This window comes from Bacillus rossius, chromosome 2, assembly GCF_032445375.1.
Source record: "Bacillus rossius redtenbacheri isolate Brsri chromosome 2, Brsri_v3, whole genome shotgun sequence".
Taxonomy (NCBI): domain Eukaryota; kingdom Metazoa; phylum Arthropoda; class Insecta; order Phasmatodea; family Bacillidae; genus Bacillus; species Bacillus rossius.
The window spans coordinates 5,684,587-5,703,326 of record NC_086331.1 but is presented as its reverse complement, the minus strand read 5'-3'; the positions used below and the strand labels follow the sequence as shown (position 1 = coordinate 5,703,326).

The 18,740-nt window shown below is 34.8% G+C and overlaps 1 protein-coding gene across 3 annotated transcripts in view; it reads right to left on the bottom strand.

The window, feature by feature from the left end:
* Positions 1-9,028, bottom strand: part of LOC134529053 (probable serine/threonine-protein kinase nek3) — a 36,763-nt gene extending 27,735 nt beyond the window's left edge. The window contains exons 1-4 of one of the 3 annotated variants that reach the window (XM_063362753.1): positions 5,110-5,315; positions 4,729-4,904; positions 2,419-2,562; positions 461-613 (exon numbers count right to left, since the gene is read on the bottom strand). In XM_063362753.1, the coding sequence (XP_063218823.1) occupies positions 461-613; positions 2,419-2,551 (286 nt within the window). In that variant the 5' untranslated portion in view covers positions 2,552-2,562; positions 4,729-4,904; positions 5,110-5,315. Of the gene's footprint in view, positions 1-460; positions 614-2,418; positions 2,563-4,728; positions 4,971-5,109; positions 5,316-8,726 lie in introns of those variants that run through there. The other 2 variants (XM_063362752.1, XM_063362754.1) reach the window with 2 other exon arrangements.
* Positions 9,029-18,740: the final 9,712 nt, after the last annotated feature.

The following is an 18,740-nucleotide window of genomic DNA, read 5'->3' as shown; positions in this document are numbered from 1 at the left end:
AATGAGAAAAATCACATTAAAATGGCTATTCAATTTTTATCATTGTTCATTTTAAAGAATTATAGAAAAAAATAGAATTTTGAAAAGATATATTTGTTTATTCACTTGTTTAAATTGTTGTCAGCATATTATTTTATTTTTGTATAACATTACTTGTCTAATAATGGTGTGAAAAAAACACACACAAATATCCAATGGAAACAATAAACTCAACTAAACTATAATTTATTGTTGTTAATTAACATTTGGTGTGTTAACTTTAATTGTACAAACTTAATTTTGAGGGAAAAAAATTAACATGACTAATTCTTGTACAAAGTCAAAGAATTGTAAATCTTTCTTATTTTATTTCCTTTGATTTCAACTAATATTGTAATCACTAGAACTGTATACAAATACTAAAATATTTATTGTACAAGTTTTTTTAACAAGGAGCCAACAGTTTTCCAAATTAACTTACTTTTGAAGAGTCCTGGTACAATCTTATAAACAATGTCTTGCAATGTTTCATCGGCTCGGAGGTTCTCTGATGGATTCTCCTTGTAAACTTGGACATCACAAGTTGGACAGTACTTATTTGTCCCCAGGTATTTTATAATGCATGTTTTACAAACTGTAAAAATAAAGAGAACAAATTATAAGGGAAACAAGCACTTGAAACAATGTACAAAGAGGAAAAAGAAAACTGCATTAAATTTTTCAAATTTATTTTTTATTTATTTTATTGTTGGAGAACTTGCTATGAAGCAGTATTTATTTTATACAGTTGTTATGATTCAGAAGCACTTGGCTTGAGTTGTATAAGCTTTTAAATTCTTGCCAAGAAACAACAAATTACACCACCCAAACATACATCAAATCCATATTGTCCAACTGTTATCTGCTTTACCTTATAGCTCACAACACAAAAACAAAAGTTATAAATTACAGTAGCCGGATAAAATTACCTAAGCGAAAAATCCATAATGGAAAAATGTTCATCTGAGGTTCTTATTTTCAGTGGTTTCCCAGATACACTGGTAACAAGAATACTGTGTTTTTTTCCTGAGCTGGCAAGCCTGTCACTCCGTATGAACAAACACACTGTTGCAATAGCTGTGCATGGTGATAGTGAATCTATCCCTAATTAAAAAATATTTGTCCCTATCAATTTCATAAGGTGTTAAGAAGTACTAAATAAAATCAGTCAGTGATAATTGTATCAACCTGCTGAACATTACCAGCTGAAACGGAACTTTATTAAGTATCTCAGCAAGTGTTTTGTCACTAACAGTGAGAATAAGCCTGCTTTCAGGAATTTAATGATGTAAAAACACTTGTCAAAATTATTTGCATCTGAAACAAAAAAATCCTATTGCAAAACTTATCTTGGACCAAGAAATGTTGAGAAATGATGAGACATCTTGAATTAAAAAAAAAATAGCAATAGGAGAAACATTTTTTAACCGCTCTAAATCCACTGAACAAAATAAGTCGTTATGCTTGTTATACACAGTTTACACACTGGGTAAAATTCATATAGGTCTTAAAAATTGAGATATAATACCATAATTTTTTTTATTTATTTTTAAAATAACTTTTAAATGCAACACTAATTTCACCATCTCCCAAATTATGACAAGATTCATGCCAACACAAAAATAAAAAAATAAAGACCTTCAACGCAGAGACGACTTATCCCGGCAAACCATTAGGCATATTAAACAACTAAATCACCAATCATGCGTTGTCATGTTTTATCCAAACTCGTAACCTCCATCGAAACCCCTAACCGTCAGGCCCACAGTTGACAACCATTGAAAAATAAGCTCCCTTGCAAAGCAAAGCACTGACAACTTCTTGAAATGCTTGAAACGACCTGTACAAATTAAAATAATCATTACTTTACGCTGACTAGTGCTTGGGCACACGCCCCTACTAATTCACACTCTTACAACACACTCGTCGCTCCCAATTGAAGCTCTGATTGACATAAGTTTCTGCATACACTTCCTTACATACAACTATTCTGGTCTCCAAAAGTAAATTCAACACGATAAGACTTTATTTCTAAAAATACTTATTAAATGTGTTCTTATGGAACTAGTATTGAGTGATTCTACGTTATTTTAAACTTGAGCTCTCCACACAGTGCCAAATTCTAAAACAAAACATCAGCTTCAGAATAAGAAAGGCTTACAGTAGGTTGTAAGACTAAGAATATTAAAGAAATTATACATAATCATGATACATGTCACTATAAATGTTATTGGTCATACAAACATTCAAATCTTAATTTCTAAAACCATTCTTACATGGAATCAAAGATGCACAACTTAATTTTTTTGTGCAAAAAGAGTTGTATAAAAGTACATCAATTTTCTTCAAATAAATCAGCAATCAAAGGCTTGTTCTGAAAAACCACAAATCAATACTTACATGAATGCATGCATTCTGTAATAGTGGTAGCATCTATGAAATATCCACCACAGAGTGAACATAAAATATTAAAATTCAAATCCGAAAGCCGGACTTTATGTGGCTTTTCCATTTTTGCTCCTGACCGTTTCATGAGCTACTGATCTGAAAACACAAAATTAAACAATTAAATTGCATTCTGTTTGAACACAAAAACAATCAATCAGCTATTAACACAACCAAGATTAACTGGAATTTTTTTTTATTGTTCAAATTATGATGGCAGGCACGTTTCAAATGAACACAGTTTTACTACAGGAAATATGGATGGCTCCTACACTCACAAACATTAAATTTATACATGGTTTACTGTTAATTAAAATATTGATATAATAAAAACAGTAATAATATAGATTTGGATTGATTTTATTAGAACAAAATTAAAAGCTATAACAAGAATAAGTATGTATAATAAAGTAATCAACACGCATTTGCAGCAGTGTCATGTTTTGTGTCTAAATAACTTTTTGCATGACTGATAATTTCTAGTAACTGTGAAATTTAGCAGCTTTTTTCAATAAGAGGTGAATAAACCCAAATTAAATATAAAATGAACACTTTAGTTATTTCCTTGCAGGGCTTTGTGATATTACACGCAGTATTTACCCACAACTTTTTATATTTTCGACATGTGCGGTTTATTACAGTGTGTGTACTAACTATCCACTGTGAACGTAATTTCATGCCAATTTGAACAAGTTAAATCATATCAAATGCTACTATCTGACAAAGACTAACTACAGATAACTTTTATTTATTATAATACATATTAGTACTATTTCTTACACAAGTTATTTTATTAAATTTTTTTTTTTAATTTGTTCAAACTTTTTAAGCATTTATTTCTTATACCTACCAATTTTAATTGACTCAATTTTGCTAAATTATTCCAAGGTTTTTAGGGGAATTTGCAGGTGTGTCCAAAAGGCTTCCACTTCATTATCTATTGCCAGTTTTTCAAATGTAGGAACAGTCTATTGGCCATACCGACAAATGAAAGGATAATTATAATTTGGTTTGAAAATGTGTAGTAGGATTTCATTTAATTTCCTTAAGAGTTATTAAGAAGCAGGATTAATTAAAATAAGTGAACCACAGAGACATAAAAAACAACTTTTAGACAATAAAACACCAGTTGAAAATGTCAGTAAATTACAAGGATTTGAAGTGGCTGAAACTGCCCCTAACTTTCCCTGACCAATATGAACTTCCCTGACTTTCTAGAATGTGTACACCCTGATAGAACAGCCTTGTTTTTAAACATAAAATAAAAAATGTCAGTTCTGTAATCTATTTAATGTCCTTTAGCTATTGATTCTGCTAAAAAAAAACCACACACACATATATATATACATAACTTTCGCAGCTAATTATGCAAAAACATGACTTAACTTTCAAAAGGTGTGTGTGGATGCGTGTGTGTGTGTGAAAATTAAGCCATTCAAATTGTAGACAAGTTAAACAGTGTTTTAGATCAATATAAAATATTGACCTGAAATTGAACAAACCCCTTTGACTTTTTTAAGGTAAAAAAAAATACACAGGCTTCTGGGTAGCCAGTTTATTTAAAGCCTACCACAGATAATTGACTAAAACTAAAGACAAATTTGAGATAGCATGTATCATTGTGAGTAAAATGTTTAATAATCACAGGTGTTTTGGTTCTTAAAAACTTATTTAATTAATGCTCTTGCAGGAGTGTGACTCAAGCCCATTCCAGTGTTGCCAATCATAGTCTTGACTTACACGTGCGGAAATTTCGTTGCCAGCACAAACGTTAGCCATTGTAAGAACTATTACCTATCCTATCCAATTTCTCTCCGATACCTGTTTTAAGATAACACAAATTTGTTAATTAATATTGATAAGAACTAAGGGAAACAGGGTTCGAAGTGATGGCCCAGTTAATAATTGAAATGTGTCATTATTAGAGACCTGCCAAAATTTGTGTTTTCGTTGGCCTTCAGGATAGACTGCACATACCCCTGTACACTTGGGCAAATAACGCAAGTTCATTGGCTGCCGACTTGTAAGTTGTCTCAGCTGGTTTGTCTGTGATTCGATCCTTCTTTGGTTGAGGGTTTACAACTGGTTGAGTTTCGTCCAGATGAACAGTAAGCCAATAGCAAAATTATCTAAGAGGTATATGTGTTTCAATTCTAGCCTATCACCGAATGAATCCGCAAATTTCGCAGGTCTCTAGTCATTATTTACTACACTAAATTTTACATCAATGTCTAGCTGCAAAAATTATAAACCTAATTTACCCACCAAATACACATGCATCTTGTCGGTCCATGTCTACACACCATTGTCAACAAACTGGACCACCAATAATCCACATTTCCAACCTCGCCTTGGTCTTCCACTTCCCCACCAAGTAGCCACAGAGTTGCAAGTCACACAAGAACTAGCCTGCTCGCCTGCTACACTGTCTCTACAAACACCTAATGAACCAATTTCAGGATTTTTACAAAACAATTTTATGATTTTTTTTTGGGAAAATTTTAAATCTATATATATATATATATATATATATATATATATATATATATATATATATATATATATATATATATATGCTAACCAAACTTAAACATGAGAAAATGTAAAATAGAAGAAGGGTAAATATCTTATGTCACTGATCGTTACTTATGTGTTGACACTTTTTGTTTTGGATTCATGGGGACTAGGTGAAGGGTGCTTTCCACCAGCAAGGACTAGTACTGGTGGAGTTGAGACTGTGTTTAACTGTCCCAGGAGGTCCAATGTCACTTCGGTAGCCGCCATGAATTGAGGTTGTGTGTGCGAGGATAGTTTCGTAAGTGCTGCATCATATGTTGGTCTTTCCGAGAATTATCTGGGCGTTGATATATATATATATATATATATATATATATATATATATATATATATCAATTTTATAGTTTAGAAAATTTGTGAATAATTGATTCGATTAGGAAGAGAGTTTCTTTGCGTTGTTGAAATAAAATGGAGATAAATAAATAAAATACATATTTACTATTGATCATCAATTAATTTTGATTGATTTTTTATTTATTGGATATAAAATTGGGTTATATACGCCCAATTTAATATTTTGTCTATATATATAAAAATACAATTATGAAAATACAATTTGCAACACTAGAGACATTCCTGTATTTACCTTGAAAACGGCATTAATAAATTCCTACTAGTTTCTGAGAAATCAGTTTTTAGCTAACATTTCAATAACTGTGCATTGTGGTTGCTTCAGCCATTAATTTTTTACTCGTGTTGGTTTGTGTTTGTTTTGATGAACTTTATTCGAATATTGTGAATGGTTGATTTAAGGTTAGTACAGCTACATTAAAAAAAATACATAAAATATTTAGGTAAATATGTAGTGTACGGATTAGCGCCAAAAAAAATAGTACAAATATAAAATAACTTTCATTATATGCTCTTTTACGTCCTCTTTTCATAACCGCCTGCGGAGATAAGAAATTCCAAATACTTTAGGAGATATCGAATTTTTGTAATTTTCAGATTTGGGCAATATTTGTTAAAAAAAAGTTTAAAATTCCAAAAATACCTTTATTCTGTGCTCTTTAACTTCCTCTTTTCATTAAACCCGGCGGAGATCAGAAATTCCAAATACTTTAGGAGATATGGAATTTTTTAATTTTCATGCTGTGCACTGATGCGGCTTTCGGCGGGAAGCCTACGATTCACTCATCCTTCTGGACATACCTGAATACTCACGTTGGCAAACCTTCTTTTCTTAAAATTAGCAAGAAGTAATTAAAAATACTTTAAAACATTGTGGATGGTTGGTTAGATTAGGTAAGTATAGCTACATTAAAAAAACTGTAAAATCATTTTATGGTTGCTTAGCAAATAATTTTTTTATATGTAGCTATCCAGCGCGAGGAAACCGTTTACATGATTTCACAGTATTTTTAATGTAGCTATCCTAACCAAATCAACCATCCACATTGTTTTAAAGTATTTATAATGTAGCTAACATAACCTAAATGACCATTAGTTTTCATGAGTTGCATATTTATTTACAACAAAAAAAAAAAACCGAAGATGCACGATCGGGCGTTTGCCTCTCGTCTGTTGAAAGAAGGCTTGCCAACGTGAGTATTCGGGTATGTCCAGAAGGATGAGTGAATCGTAGGCTTCCCGCATTCACCATTGTTGCTTGTTTATAAGTTTTTTCTTTTTCTGCGACGTAGTTGAACGACTACATCACGTAAAAAGAAAATTACGTGAGTTCCTACTGTTCATCCTTTTTCCCGGTTTGTTAGGTCAGGTCAGCTACATTATAAATACTTTAAAACTAAACAACCATTAAAATTAATTTTTATTATTTTTAATGTCCGTTCAGTTTCAAAGTATTTATACTACTGTAGCTGACCTGACCTAATCTACCTTTGTCCCGTTTTGTTAGGTCAGGTCAGTTACATTATAAATATTTAAAACTATACAAGTAAAATTAATTGATATTATTTTTAATTTCCGTTTTTTTTTAAGTATTTATAATGTAACTAACCTTACCTAATGGAAAATTTCTGTTATTTAGGTATTCACGCGCACACGGCAAAATATAAAATGGTGTCTGTTGAATGATTACATAGGGCTTGTATTGCAAAATAAGAACGGCGATATCTCCAAAAGTAATTTGAATTTTTTATCTCCGCAGGCGGTTATGAAAAGAGGACGTAAAAGAGCATATAATGAGAGTTCTTTTACATTTGTACGATTTTTTTTGGCGCTAATCCGTACACTACATATTTACCAATATTTATTTTGGTTGCGTAGGAACTTCCAATTTAATATGTAGCTATCCTGACCTAATCAATCATTCACTTAATTACACAGTATTTTTAATGTGGCTATACTAATCCAACCAACCGTCCACAATATTTTAAATTATTTTAACATCACTAACATAACTTATGCATTGTTTGTTGCTATGTAATTCAAAATAAACAAAACTAATAAAATGTAAAAAAAAATAATTCTTAATTCAATTACATTTGGACAAACAAACAGAAAATATAAACATTAATATTTCCCTACAACTGCAATATGCCATCATATTAACTACTTTTATTATAAAACAATACCATTGGCTTAAGTTTTCCAAAATAAAAACAGAAACACGTGTGGGTAAACAATATATGGCGGTGGCACTGTTCATGCAAAGGTATTGTAATGTAAGTTAAAAGCGTAATTTCTAATGAACTATTACATATTTATTAAATAAATTTTTTTTTCATATTTTTATTTTAACTATGCGGAAAAGCTGCGACGTAAGATATTTACCAGAAAAATAAATATTTAATGATAAAAATTGGTATCCCAAAATATACCAAACCAGGTGGGATTGTAGTACGTGTGATACCTTCGGTGATAAATCTTCGCTGTTGTGTTGTATACTAGAATAGGTAGGACTGTAGTATACAATACAATACCTAAATGTTAGAATCATAAAAAAAAAGTATTTTGTGCAAAACAGGCATGGTAATGTTCCCTTTCCAAAACCCCCATATTCCCGCACTTGTCACGTAAAAATATAGAGGTGGTACTTAATGATATTATGGCAAAAGCCGCAACCTAAGAAAATTATAGGCTTGTTATAATTGTTTATGAAATTATCATTATTGTCCAGTCTTGAGGTTTTCGTATGACAACCAGTAAAAACCACCAATGAGCACAAGTATTATTATAATTTATAATATTTTAAAGTTTTCAATTAGCAGCACAAAAAATATTTATTGACCTTAAGATGATTATACAATTCAACGAACATTTGTATCATTTCATAACTGCCAGAATTTGTACTGGTCTGCAGAACTTTGAGATTTGAAAGTTTCACTTGCTCTTTTTAGTTTTTCTTTGCCAAAAAAAATATTTAATAATGCTTAATTTTTTTTTATATCCTCAGAGAACTGTCAATACACAATAACTAAACACAAGTTCCTACTCGAATATCTGATCATAACAACTTATATATTTGATTTTTCTTATATTTTTTCAAAGGCTTCGGCTATGATGCATGACTAACTACATTTTACTTGCTTAAAAAGTTGGCATTTGGAAGTTTCAAAAACGAAATTGAAAAGTAAAACAAAAACGCCTTCGTACTACTTGCAAAAGATTACCTCAAAACTAGTTTATTACCTTGGTATGCAAATAAAAACATTACAAAAAAACATGCGGTACATAAAAATAGTCTGTAACTCCAGCATATCGAAATATCTCGTTCTACTTACATGATTGTCACACAATAATTGGCAAAACCACCTTTAAAATATTTATTCTTCAGTATCACGACAGATGCATAAAAACAAAACAAAAAACACACACTAAACTATTATGTGCAAAATAATGCATTTTCACAACAACAACGCGACGCTCGCATCACACCACATCACACAATACCAAAACATTAACACGAAACTCGGGCGGTATCATAGTGAACATCCGTTTTCACGGCGTCATCTTTGCAATATGACACCACAGAATAACAATAATATAGACAAAATATTAAATTGGGCGTATATAACCCAATTTTATAGCCAATAAATAAAAAAAAAATCAAAATTAATTGATGATCAATAGTAAAAATGTATTTTATTTATTTAACTTCATTTTATTTCAACAACGCAAAGAAATTCTCTTCCTAATCGAAACAATTATTCACAAATTTTCTAAACTATAAAATTGTTATATATATATATATATATATCAACGCCCAGATAATTCTCGGAAAGACCAACATATGATGCAGCACTTACGAAACTATCCTCGCACACACGGCCTCAATTCATAACGGCTACCGAAGTGACATTGGACCTACTGGGACAGTTAAACACAGTCTCAACTCCACCAGTACTAGTCCTTGCTGGTGGAAAGCACCCTTCACCTAGCCCCCATGAATCCAAAACAAAAAGTGTCAACACATAAGTAACGATCAGTGATGAGTGTTGTTCGCCCTTAAGTCGTCGTTTAGTTTTCAAATTTAGTTAATATTGCCAATTTTGTGAACCAATAAAAAATTAGCCTATAGTAATAAATGGAATAGTTGTGAGAAGAAACAGACATTCTCCATTTTATTACACTCGCACTTCACACGAGAAGAGATCACAGGAAAATGGCAATGGCCAAAAACAGTCTATATGACAAGTGAAAGCCCTGATGGATTTCGTCAAAATAAAAGGATGTGGCATGAAAAAAGTTGGCGTTTAAATAGTTTGATAGTTTTTTGCAAAAACCCTGATCACTAATGACATACAATATGACTTCTTGGCTGTAGGCTACTAGTATTGACGTCGTACCGACCATGGCCTTTAAGCCCGTGCTCCGCACCGCCAGTACCGTATCCCGTTTTCGGAGCGCGCCCCTTGCCCAGCCGGATTGAGTCAGGCGAGCGTCCCGGGCGTGACCCCAATAGACAACAAACCTTATTAAAAGTCACCGCGGCCACTGGCCTTAATTAAAATGTCCGTGACTAGAATCGTGTCAGATTAGGATAAATCCAACTATTACAGCTCACAGTGAGACAATATGTTGATAAATACAGTCGCCAACTTGATGTCACATTTTAAATAATTAAATACATTAAAACTATTGTTAAGCCTTAAGCACCCAATTACCAGGTGCTACATTTTAATTGGGCACCTGGAACATGTTTTAACTGGTAATATAGTAAATTAAATTAATATATGTTTTTGACGCCGACTCACAAAGAAGAGAAAGTTTCTCTTCCTTGCGAGGCGGCCATGTCCGGCAGTCTCGAACCACTCCGCGCCGGGAACAGACGTGTGTCCGTGGGCAGCATCCAAGTTTCTTTCATTTTATTAATTTTTATTCTATACTAAATCTTTAAATTTAAACCTCATTAATTCATAGCTGCCCACGTCGACTCGGCGCGTATTTTACGGAACCGGGCCTATCCCGACCGTCTTCATAGTGATACCGTGCGGCAGATCGTATCACTCACGTAAGTGTTTCGCCTAATTTAGGAGCCCGCTCATAGAGCCCCCCCTGCACCCGTTAATGTTCGGCGCTGGCCGTCTCCAGCGAGCATCGACCCGCGTCCCGCGAGACTGCCGCGGTAACCATCAGTGTCGCGTAGTGGTATGTTTTTCTGTGTTAGTGTTGGTGAGAATTTTTGTAGCGAGAATGAACCGCGGAGCGGACTTGTAGAGTGTACCGTGTACCCACATGGACCCCCGGTGAAACTCACAAATTAAACGTATTCTCGCCAACTCCTGTACACTAATTTTCCGTAACTCCCCGTCCTCCACACGTCCGAGCGGCCTTCACAGTCAAGCGTAGAACCATTCAGGTTACATTCAAGCCGTGTACCTGGCGGGGCACGCGAGGGCAGAGAACCCACGACCCCACACCAACGGCCTAGCAGCCCGCTAGCCTGGCGCCCCTCCGGACAATCAGAGCATCGCGACGCCCGTAGCGCCCGTCAGGTACCCCCCGGACCTTTCACATAGGTCGGGTGACGGCAGTATTAAGCAGAAAGATTGCCATGGCATAACACTGTAAGACGAGAACTACACCGTTTGGATGGAACTAAATGTGGGCAACGAAAGTCCTCGGGCCATATTACTTGAAAATAGTTGATGCTGTGTTTCGCCTAACTGACGGCCCTGCGCGAATGAAACTGAGAATGTCTCAATGACTGAGTCCTAATCGTTGAAGTCTGGGTCGCGGTGCACACTCAGACAAAAATGCAAATATATATATATAAAATATAAAATATCCCACACCAGAACACACATATTCAAGTACATGGCCAGTGAGGTCAGACCTGTCATGCAGAGTACCTCTGGGACCAGAAGCTGCTATTGCAGTGGGGATTTCAGATAACAAAGATTTGATGGGCCCCATAGGGTTATACTTGCCTGGTCTGCTTCAACGATGCTGGTCAACTGCCGAGGTTGTTGATTTCACGCGGCTTCCCAGCTCTGTTTCCGTGAAAACGTGTCGTGTGCCAAAGAGTAATGCAGGCCATACTCTCAGCCTAATCATGCTAAGACAAATAGTGGTTATTATTTATTACATAAATATTGGAATGGTAAGATTGTTTCAAAACTGCCTAGTTTAATTTTGAACAGTATTGATGAGGAGCAAAGTATCATTTGACGTCGTACCGACCGAAGGCCATTAGCCCGGCCTCAGCCCGCAGTACTGGCTCCTGCTGGCGGAAGGCACCCCTCGCCAAGTCTTCACCCAAATGAGACGAGCAGCGTAACCTTGGTGCATGGAGGGAGTGTCCCCCCCCCCCTCCGCACGCCAACCCCTGAGGCAGTTCTGATCAGCTCGCGGCCCAGAGCGGACGTGCGCGTACCGTGGGGAGCCTTCAAGTTTTGTCTCTGATCCCTCACGACTGGTAACTATAGTCATCACCGAATACCTTTTTCAACGCAACTCCCCACGCGACTCCGGGTCGGTTTTTTTTTCTACGGTGCAGGGATTAACCCGTCCGTCGCTACTTTCCAAGTCAAGCCACTGAGTCTAGGGGACACGCTGGGGCCGATCGACCCACTCACGGTTAGACGACAGAGCTAGCCTGGCGCCCTCCCGGAAAACACCCCAATTTTCACGTACAGCTCGTTAGACTCGCCGCGGGAATCGCACCCGAAACCCCGGCTGATGGCACATTTACAATGCTGGTTGATTGATGCTCGGGTGACAATCGATACGCCTATGGTAGCTGGTGCTTGTGGCGTTAGACTCACTTACTCTGCACTGTGCTGGGGTGTGTTTGGGTCGCAAATGCTCTGGCGAGGCGACGATGTACCATAGGGGTCTGTGCGGACTAAAGGAGCACCGATGGTTGGAATTAAACTTGGGTCTCGTTTTCAGATGCCTAAATTATGCTCTGCTTAAGATCGCTAGGAGTTCTTTAACAATTGGTGAAACGATTCAAGCCTTAAGCAGCCCTTTAAATTAAGGAGATATTGGTGAGACTGACCATCTGCCATTTAGTGACTTTGCATGGTACCTTTAGATTAAGATAATACCTTTTTTCATTGATGTAGTTTAAATAGCCAAGAGAAGTAATATAACTGTATGTGGTGGATTTTCTTGTTTAAAACATCTGATTTTTGCACTTCTGAGGGCAAATACTACTTCAATATTAAAGAAATGCACAAGAGATAATATGTGGCATATGCTACATTAAAACATGTTAGTAAAATTAGACCATTTCCAGGTAACAACTGGGCATTCCCTCTCCCCTCCTTGTCAAAGCAATGATATGTCATTAGTAAGGTTCACTCAATGGTTATAAGGGCTGCTTGCAGAGTCAGGTAAATAAAATGTATGAAAAAACTTTGTAGTTGAATCAAATGGAGAAATACTTCACTTTCCTTTAATTACATCTGGGCAAGATTGTCTTAGGGTCTTTTCAACAGTGCGCAACAATTGTTTTGGCTACTATCCTCAGTAAAACGGATGCCTATTTTTATGGTTGTATGTTGTTAACAAAAGCCAAGATTTTATAGTTTAAATTGAAAGAAGTGTTTTTTCTTTTTTTAAAAAAAATGCTTAGAACATATTACAGAGAATATAGCATAAACGCTAATTCTAAACGACTTTTAAAAAAAATATCTTATTTTTATTACAATATAAAAAAAGAACAATATGTAGGAATTTATTTGGGGGTGAATAGAGTTTTTTAAAAGTTTAGGGATATTTAATTTGTAAAGATTGGGCACATTGATTGTATTTAATGTGTACAAAACAACCGTGGTCAAGTAAATGCGCTGGACAGCAACAGCAAAACATGGCGCCATTCTGTATGGGAGGGAATTCTACTACACACGCTGAAAACATCCATTTTTTAACATAATTTAACGAAAATAAAAGCATATAAAAGAAAGAAAAATGTATGAAATATACAACATAACAAAATATATGTACCATAATATAAACAATAAAAAACTTAAATTGTTGAAATATCAAGATAAACACAGCCCATATATTTTACAAATTTCTTTATATTTAAACGTCTCCAGGACTCATGCCATGTATTGGCCGAACATCAGCCATGTACCAAATGAAAGCTGTCACCTTACTTAACAAAATATACTCATCAGAATTTTAGTCTGGGCCGACACTTTTAATGCCGACGGACAGCAACAAGATCGCGCGCCCAGTTTCACTTGCAGGCAATAGCTTCACCCGCCCATTACAGGCCTTGAAAAAACCATTTTACTTCTCTGTTAAAATGTGAAAAATGAAAATCCAACAACGAGGTCCTAAACACAAGATGTGAGGCTTTTTATTTAAACTAAAAAATTTGTATTTTTAAAAACATTATTTAAAGTTATTTAAGGTAAAACAAAGTACATATTTCAAAAACTTGCATTATACTAAAACGACTCCAGGACTCGTACCAAGTATTGGCCGAACATCAGCCATATACCAAATGAAAGCTGTCACCTTACTTAACAAAATATACTGTTCAGAATTTTTGTCTGGGCCGACACTTTTAATGCCGACGGACAGCAACAAGATCGCGCGCCCAGTTTCACTTGCAGGCAATAGCTTCACCCGCCCATTACAGGCCTCTAAAAAACCATTTTACTTCTCCGTTAAAAAGTGAAATATGAAAATTCAACAACGAGGTCCTAAACACAAAATATAAGGCTTTTTATTTAACCTAAAAAATTTGTAATTTAAAAACATTTTTTAAAATTATTATAGGTCAAACAAAGTTCATATTTCAGAAAATGGCGTTATATTATAACGACTCCAGGACTCATACCAAGTATTGGCCGAACATCAGCCATATACCAAATGAAAGCTGTCACCTTACTTAACAAAATATACTGTTCAGAATTTTAGTCTGGGCCGACACTTTTAATGCTGATGGACAGCAACAAGATCGCGCGCCCAGTTTTACTTGCAGGCAATAGCTTCACCCGCCCATTACAGGACCTGAAAAAACCATTTTATTTCTCTGTTTTAAACTGAATTATAAAAATCCACCTACAAGGTCCTAAACGCAAGATATGGCGCATTGTATTTAATTTAAAAACTTAGTATTTGTTAATAGTATTATTAAAATTATTTAAGGTCAAAAAAGGTACATATTTCAAAAACTTGCATTATATTAAAACGACTCCAGTACTCATACCAAGTATTGGCCGAACATCAGCCATATACCAAATGAAAGCTGTCACCTTACTTAACAAAATATACTGTTCAGAATTTTTGTCTGGGTCGACACTTTTAATGCCGACGGACAGCAACAAGATTGCGCGCCCAGTTTTATTTGCAGGCAATAGCTTCACCCGCCCATTACAGGCCTTGAAAAAACCAGTTTACTTCTCTGTTAAAATGTGAAAAATGAAAATACAACAACGAGGTCCTAAACACAATATGTGAGGCTTTTTATTTAAACTAAAAAATTTGTATTTTTAAAAACATTATTTAAAGTTATTTAAGGTAAAACAAAGTACATATTTCAAAAACTTGCATTATATTAAAACGACTCCAGTACTCGTACCAAGTATTGGCCGAACATCAGCCATATACCAAATGAAAGCTGTCACCTTACTTAACAAAATATACTGTTCAGAATTTTTGTCTGGGCCGACACTTTTAATGCCGACGGACAGCAACAAGATCGCGCGCCCAGTTTTACTTGCAGGCAATAGCTTCATGCGCCCATTACAGGACCTGAAAAAACCATTTTATTTCTCTGTTTTAAACTGAAATATAAAAATCCACCTACAAGGTCCTAAACGCAAGATGTGAGGCTTTTTATTAAACTAAAAAATTTGTATTTTTAAAAACATTATTTAAAGTTATTTAAGGTAAAACAAAGTACATATTTCAGAAAATGGCATTATATTATAACGACTCCAGGACTCATACCATGTATTGGCCGAACATCAGCCATATACCAACTGAAAGCTGTCACCTTACTTAACAAAATATACTGTTCAGAATTTTTGTCTGGGCCGACAGTTTTAATGCCGACGGACAGCAACAAGATCGCGCGCCCAGTTTTACTTGCAGGCAATAGCTTCATGCGCCCATTACAGGACCTGAAAAAACCATTTTATTTCTCTGTTTTAAACTGAAATATAAAAATCCACCTACAAGGTCCTAAACGCAAGATATGGCGCTTTGTATTTAATTTAAAAACTTAGTATTTGTTAATAGTATTATTAAAATTATTTAAGGTCAAATAAGGTACATATTTCAAATACTTGCATTATATTAAAACGACTCCAGTACTCATACCAAGTATTGGCCGAACATCAGCCATATACCAAATGAAAGCTGTCACCTTACTTAACAAAATATACTGTTCAGAATTTTTGTCTGGGCCGACAGTTTTAATGCCGACGGACAGCAACAAGATCGCGCGCCCAGTTTTACTTGCAGGCAATAGCTTCACCCGCCCATTACAGGACCTGAAAAAACCATTTTTTTCTCCGTTCAGAAACTGAAATAAAAAATTCCAACTACGGGATCCTAAACTAAATGTGTAAGGCTTGTTATTTAACTAATTGTATTAGTATCCTTAACAGTATTTTTTTATATATTTAAGGTCTAACAAGGTACATATTTCAAAAACTGGCATTATATGATAACGAGTCTAGGACTGATAGCAAGTATTGGTCGAACATCAGCCATGTATCAAATGAATGCTGAAATCTTTCTTAACAAAATATTCCTATCATAATTTTTTACTTGGCCGACACTTTTAATGCCGACGGTCCTCAACAAGTTCTTACGCCCTGTTTTCCTTGCAGGCAATAGCTTCACCCGACAAATATGTTGATATTTTTATTTATTTCATTATATTTGAACCACTATTATAGATTTTATTATTTATTGCATACTTAATTATTGTATATAAGTTTTTGATATGTCTTACTAATACTGCAAGGGGTGGAAAATTTTCAATCTGCGCTGCCATCGGAAGAGGACGTGTTGTGGAGCTGCTCCAAGGGTTTATGACGAGCGCAACGACCCGACCTTTCAAAGTATAAAGAAAGGTTTCCTTTCTGCTAAGACGCTCAGGCTATAAAAGTGTCAACTCATCTATAAACTTATAGTCACCCGACTTGGCTACACCCGGGAAGCTAACATCCCTATAGCCTTCTTGTCGTCGGGCGTACATTCGCTAGCTCCGCTCGCGCGTGCTGTCGGCCGGGAGTGCCCTGCGTCCTTTGGGAATCACCTAAGGCGTGCAGTTCACCGAAGGGGAGTTGATGCGGGAACCGTAGCGTTTACTCACGGCATGCGCGGGGTGTGTCGCCCTGCCCAGGCCCTTGTCTAGGAAATACAAAAAGAATCACAAATCTGTGAAAAATTTGTCCATAGCTGAATTTCTGCCAATTGTTAGAGTTGACTATGCTTAATAACATACCTGAAGTTTACCGTTGTAGACCTTATGCGTATCACCGAAAACGTGCAGTTAAGTCCTAGAAGTTAGAGTCTTACAGCAGTCCATTAAAATGATTCCCGTTTACGCAGTTAATAACGTAGACTCTCTGTAAGTGCATAAAAATAATCCAGATACACTATTCAACACGATCACGTTAAAAAAATTCAATGTTGAATAAAAAGTTGAAACAAAGTCGATAACGTTATTGATTATGTTTTTTTTTTAAACATTCATTGAAATAAAAGTATGATTTACATACAAAACAAGGGTCGGCGTGTGTGCCGTCCTGCGGCGGTGCTTTGGTCGCAGCAAGCCGGCGCGACGAGCGTTGCACGCGACCTTCATGGCCAAGTTTCAAAGTTCCGAAGATTTAGTTTAGGGATTGCTGCAGATATGTTACGTTTATTCGATTTAACAAAAAATCAGTTAAATTATCGCAAATAAGATAATAATCTAATATTTTTTCTTAAGTTATGATGGCTCCATAAAGTTGCAATAAACAATTTTGTTAGAACTTGTCAACAGGAACACCCAAAAATACCAAGTTTAACAATTATGTATACAAATATCTAAAAAAAATTGGGAAAGCTTTCCTTCTCATAAAGAACGATTTAAGCTTTTATTTTTTATTTGACTAAATCTGTTTGAAATGGGAAAATCGAAACACTAATGAACTTTAAAGTAATAACTCTAGGCATCGGACGCATGACGTCACATTTGAGATGAGGCACAATATCAATATTTGAGAGCATGTTTTCAGTTCGTAAACTTAAAAAAAAATGCTTTAGTAAAGACTGAAAAACCAGATTAGAAAAACTAAGTAAAGAATTCAAAATTAATACCAATACTAATCAACAAATAAATATATGATAGTTATTGTCTTATTCTATTACTTCAGTAACGTAATCTATTTTTTATCCAGGCTTCATGGTCTATTAGAAACAAAACATTTACAGTTTTCATAGCGCCCATAAAGGTTTGTGGTTTTTATCTTAGGTAAATATTTTCATTCTGATGTATTGTAATAAAATCAAATAAACTTTTGCATCTACTTACATTAGTTAATTGGAGGAATTTACTAGCGATTTTTATCTTTATTTTTAATATCTTTGTTGCCTGTGACTAAAACACTCCAACACAAACGACTTTAGCATGAAGCCTAGAGCAGTACACATTGCGACGCTCTAACGGCTCTAGCGACCCAATAGGTTATTGTAGACAACTAAATATATACCATTTAAAAACTAATAAATATCAAGAAACTTAATTTAAAAGACTTTCAAGTTCCTGTAGTTTATATATATATATATATATATATATATATATATATATATATATATATATATATATATATATATATATATATATATTAATTCCTGCGATTTTGTAAAAAAAAAAACATTTCGCAAAATTTTGTTGATACAACTTTCTTATTTTGCATTATATATATATATATTAATTCCTGCGATTTTGTAAAAATTTGTGTGTATATATATATATACACACACACACTTCTAAACTTTCAAAAGTATAAAATATTTTGAAAACTAATTTTATGTGATAACTGAGAAGATACAATAATAAAAACGTTTGTAGAATTCATATTTGTAGAGCGCAACAAGGAGCTAAGATTTAGGACATAACCGCTAGTTTTCTGAGTGATGCACAAGGTATGGGGCGATAAACTGTTGATATGTTACTACAGAACGTTGATTCTAACTCTACTAAATAAATTCAGCGTTTATGTTTTTTTTATATTAAAAGTGTTAGTTTCCTAAGAGCTAAATTCACCGCAGCCCAAGTGACTTCAGCACCTCCCGCAGTAGAATAGGCCTACACATTACGCCGCTCGGAA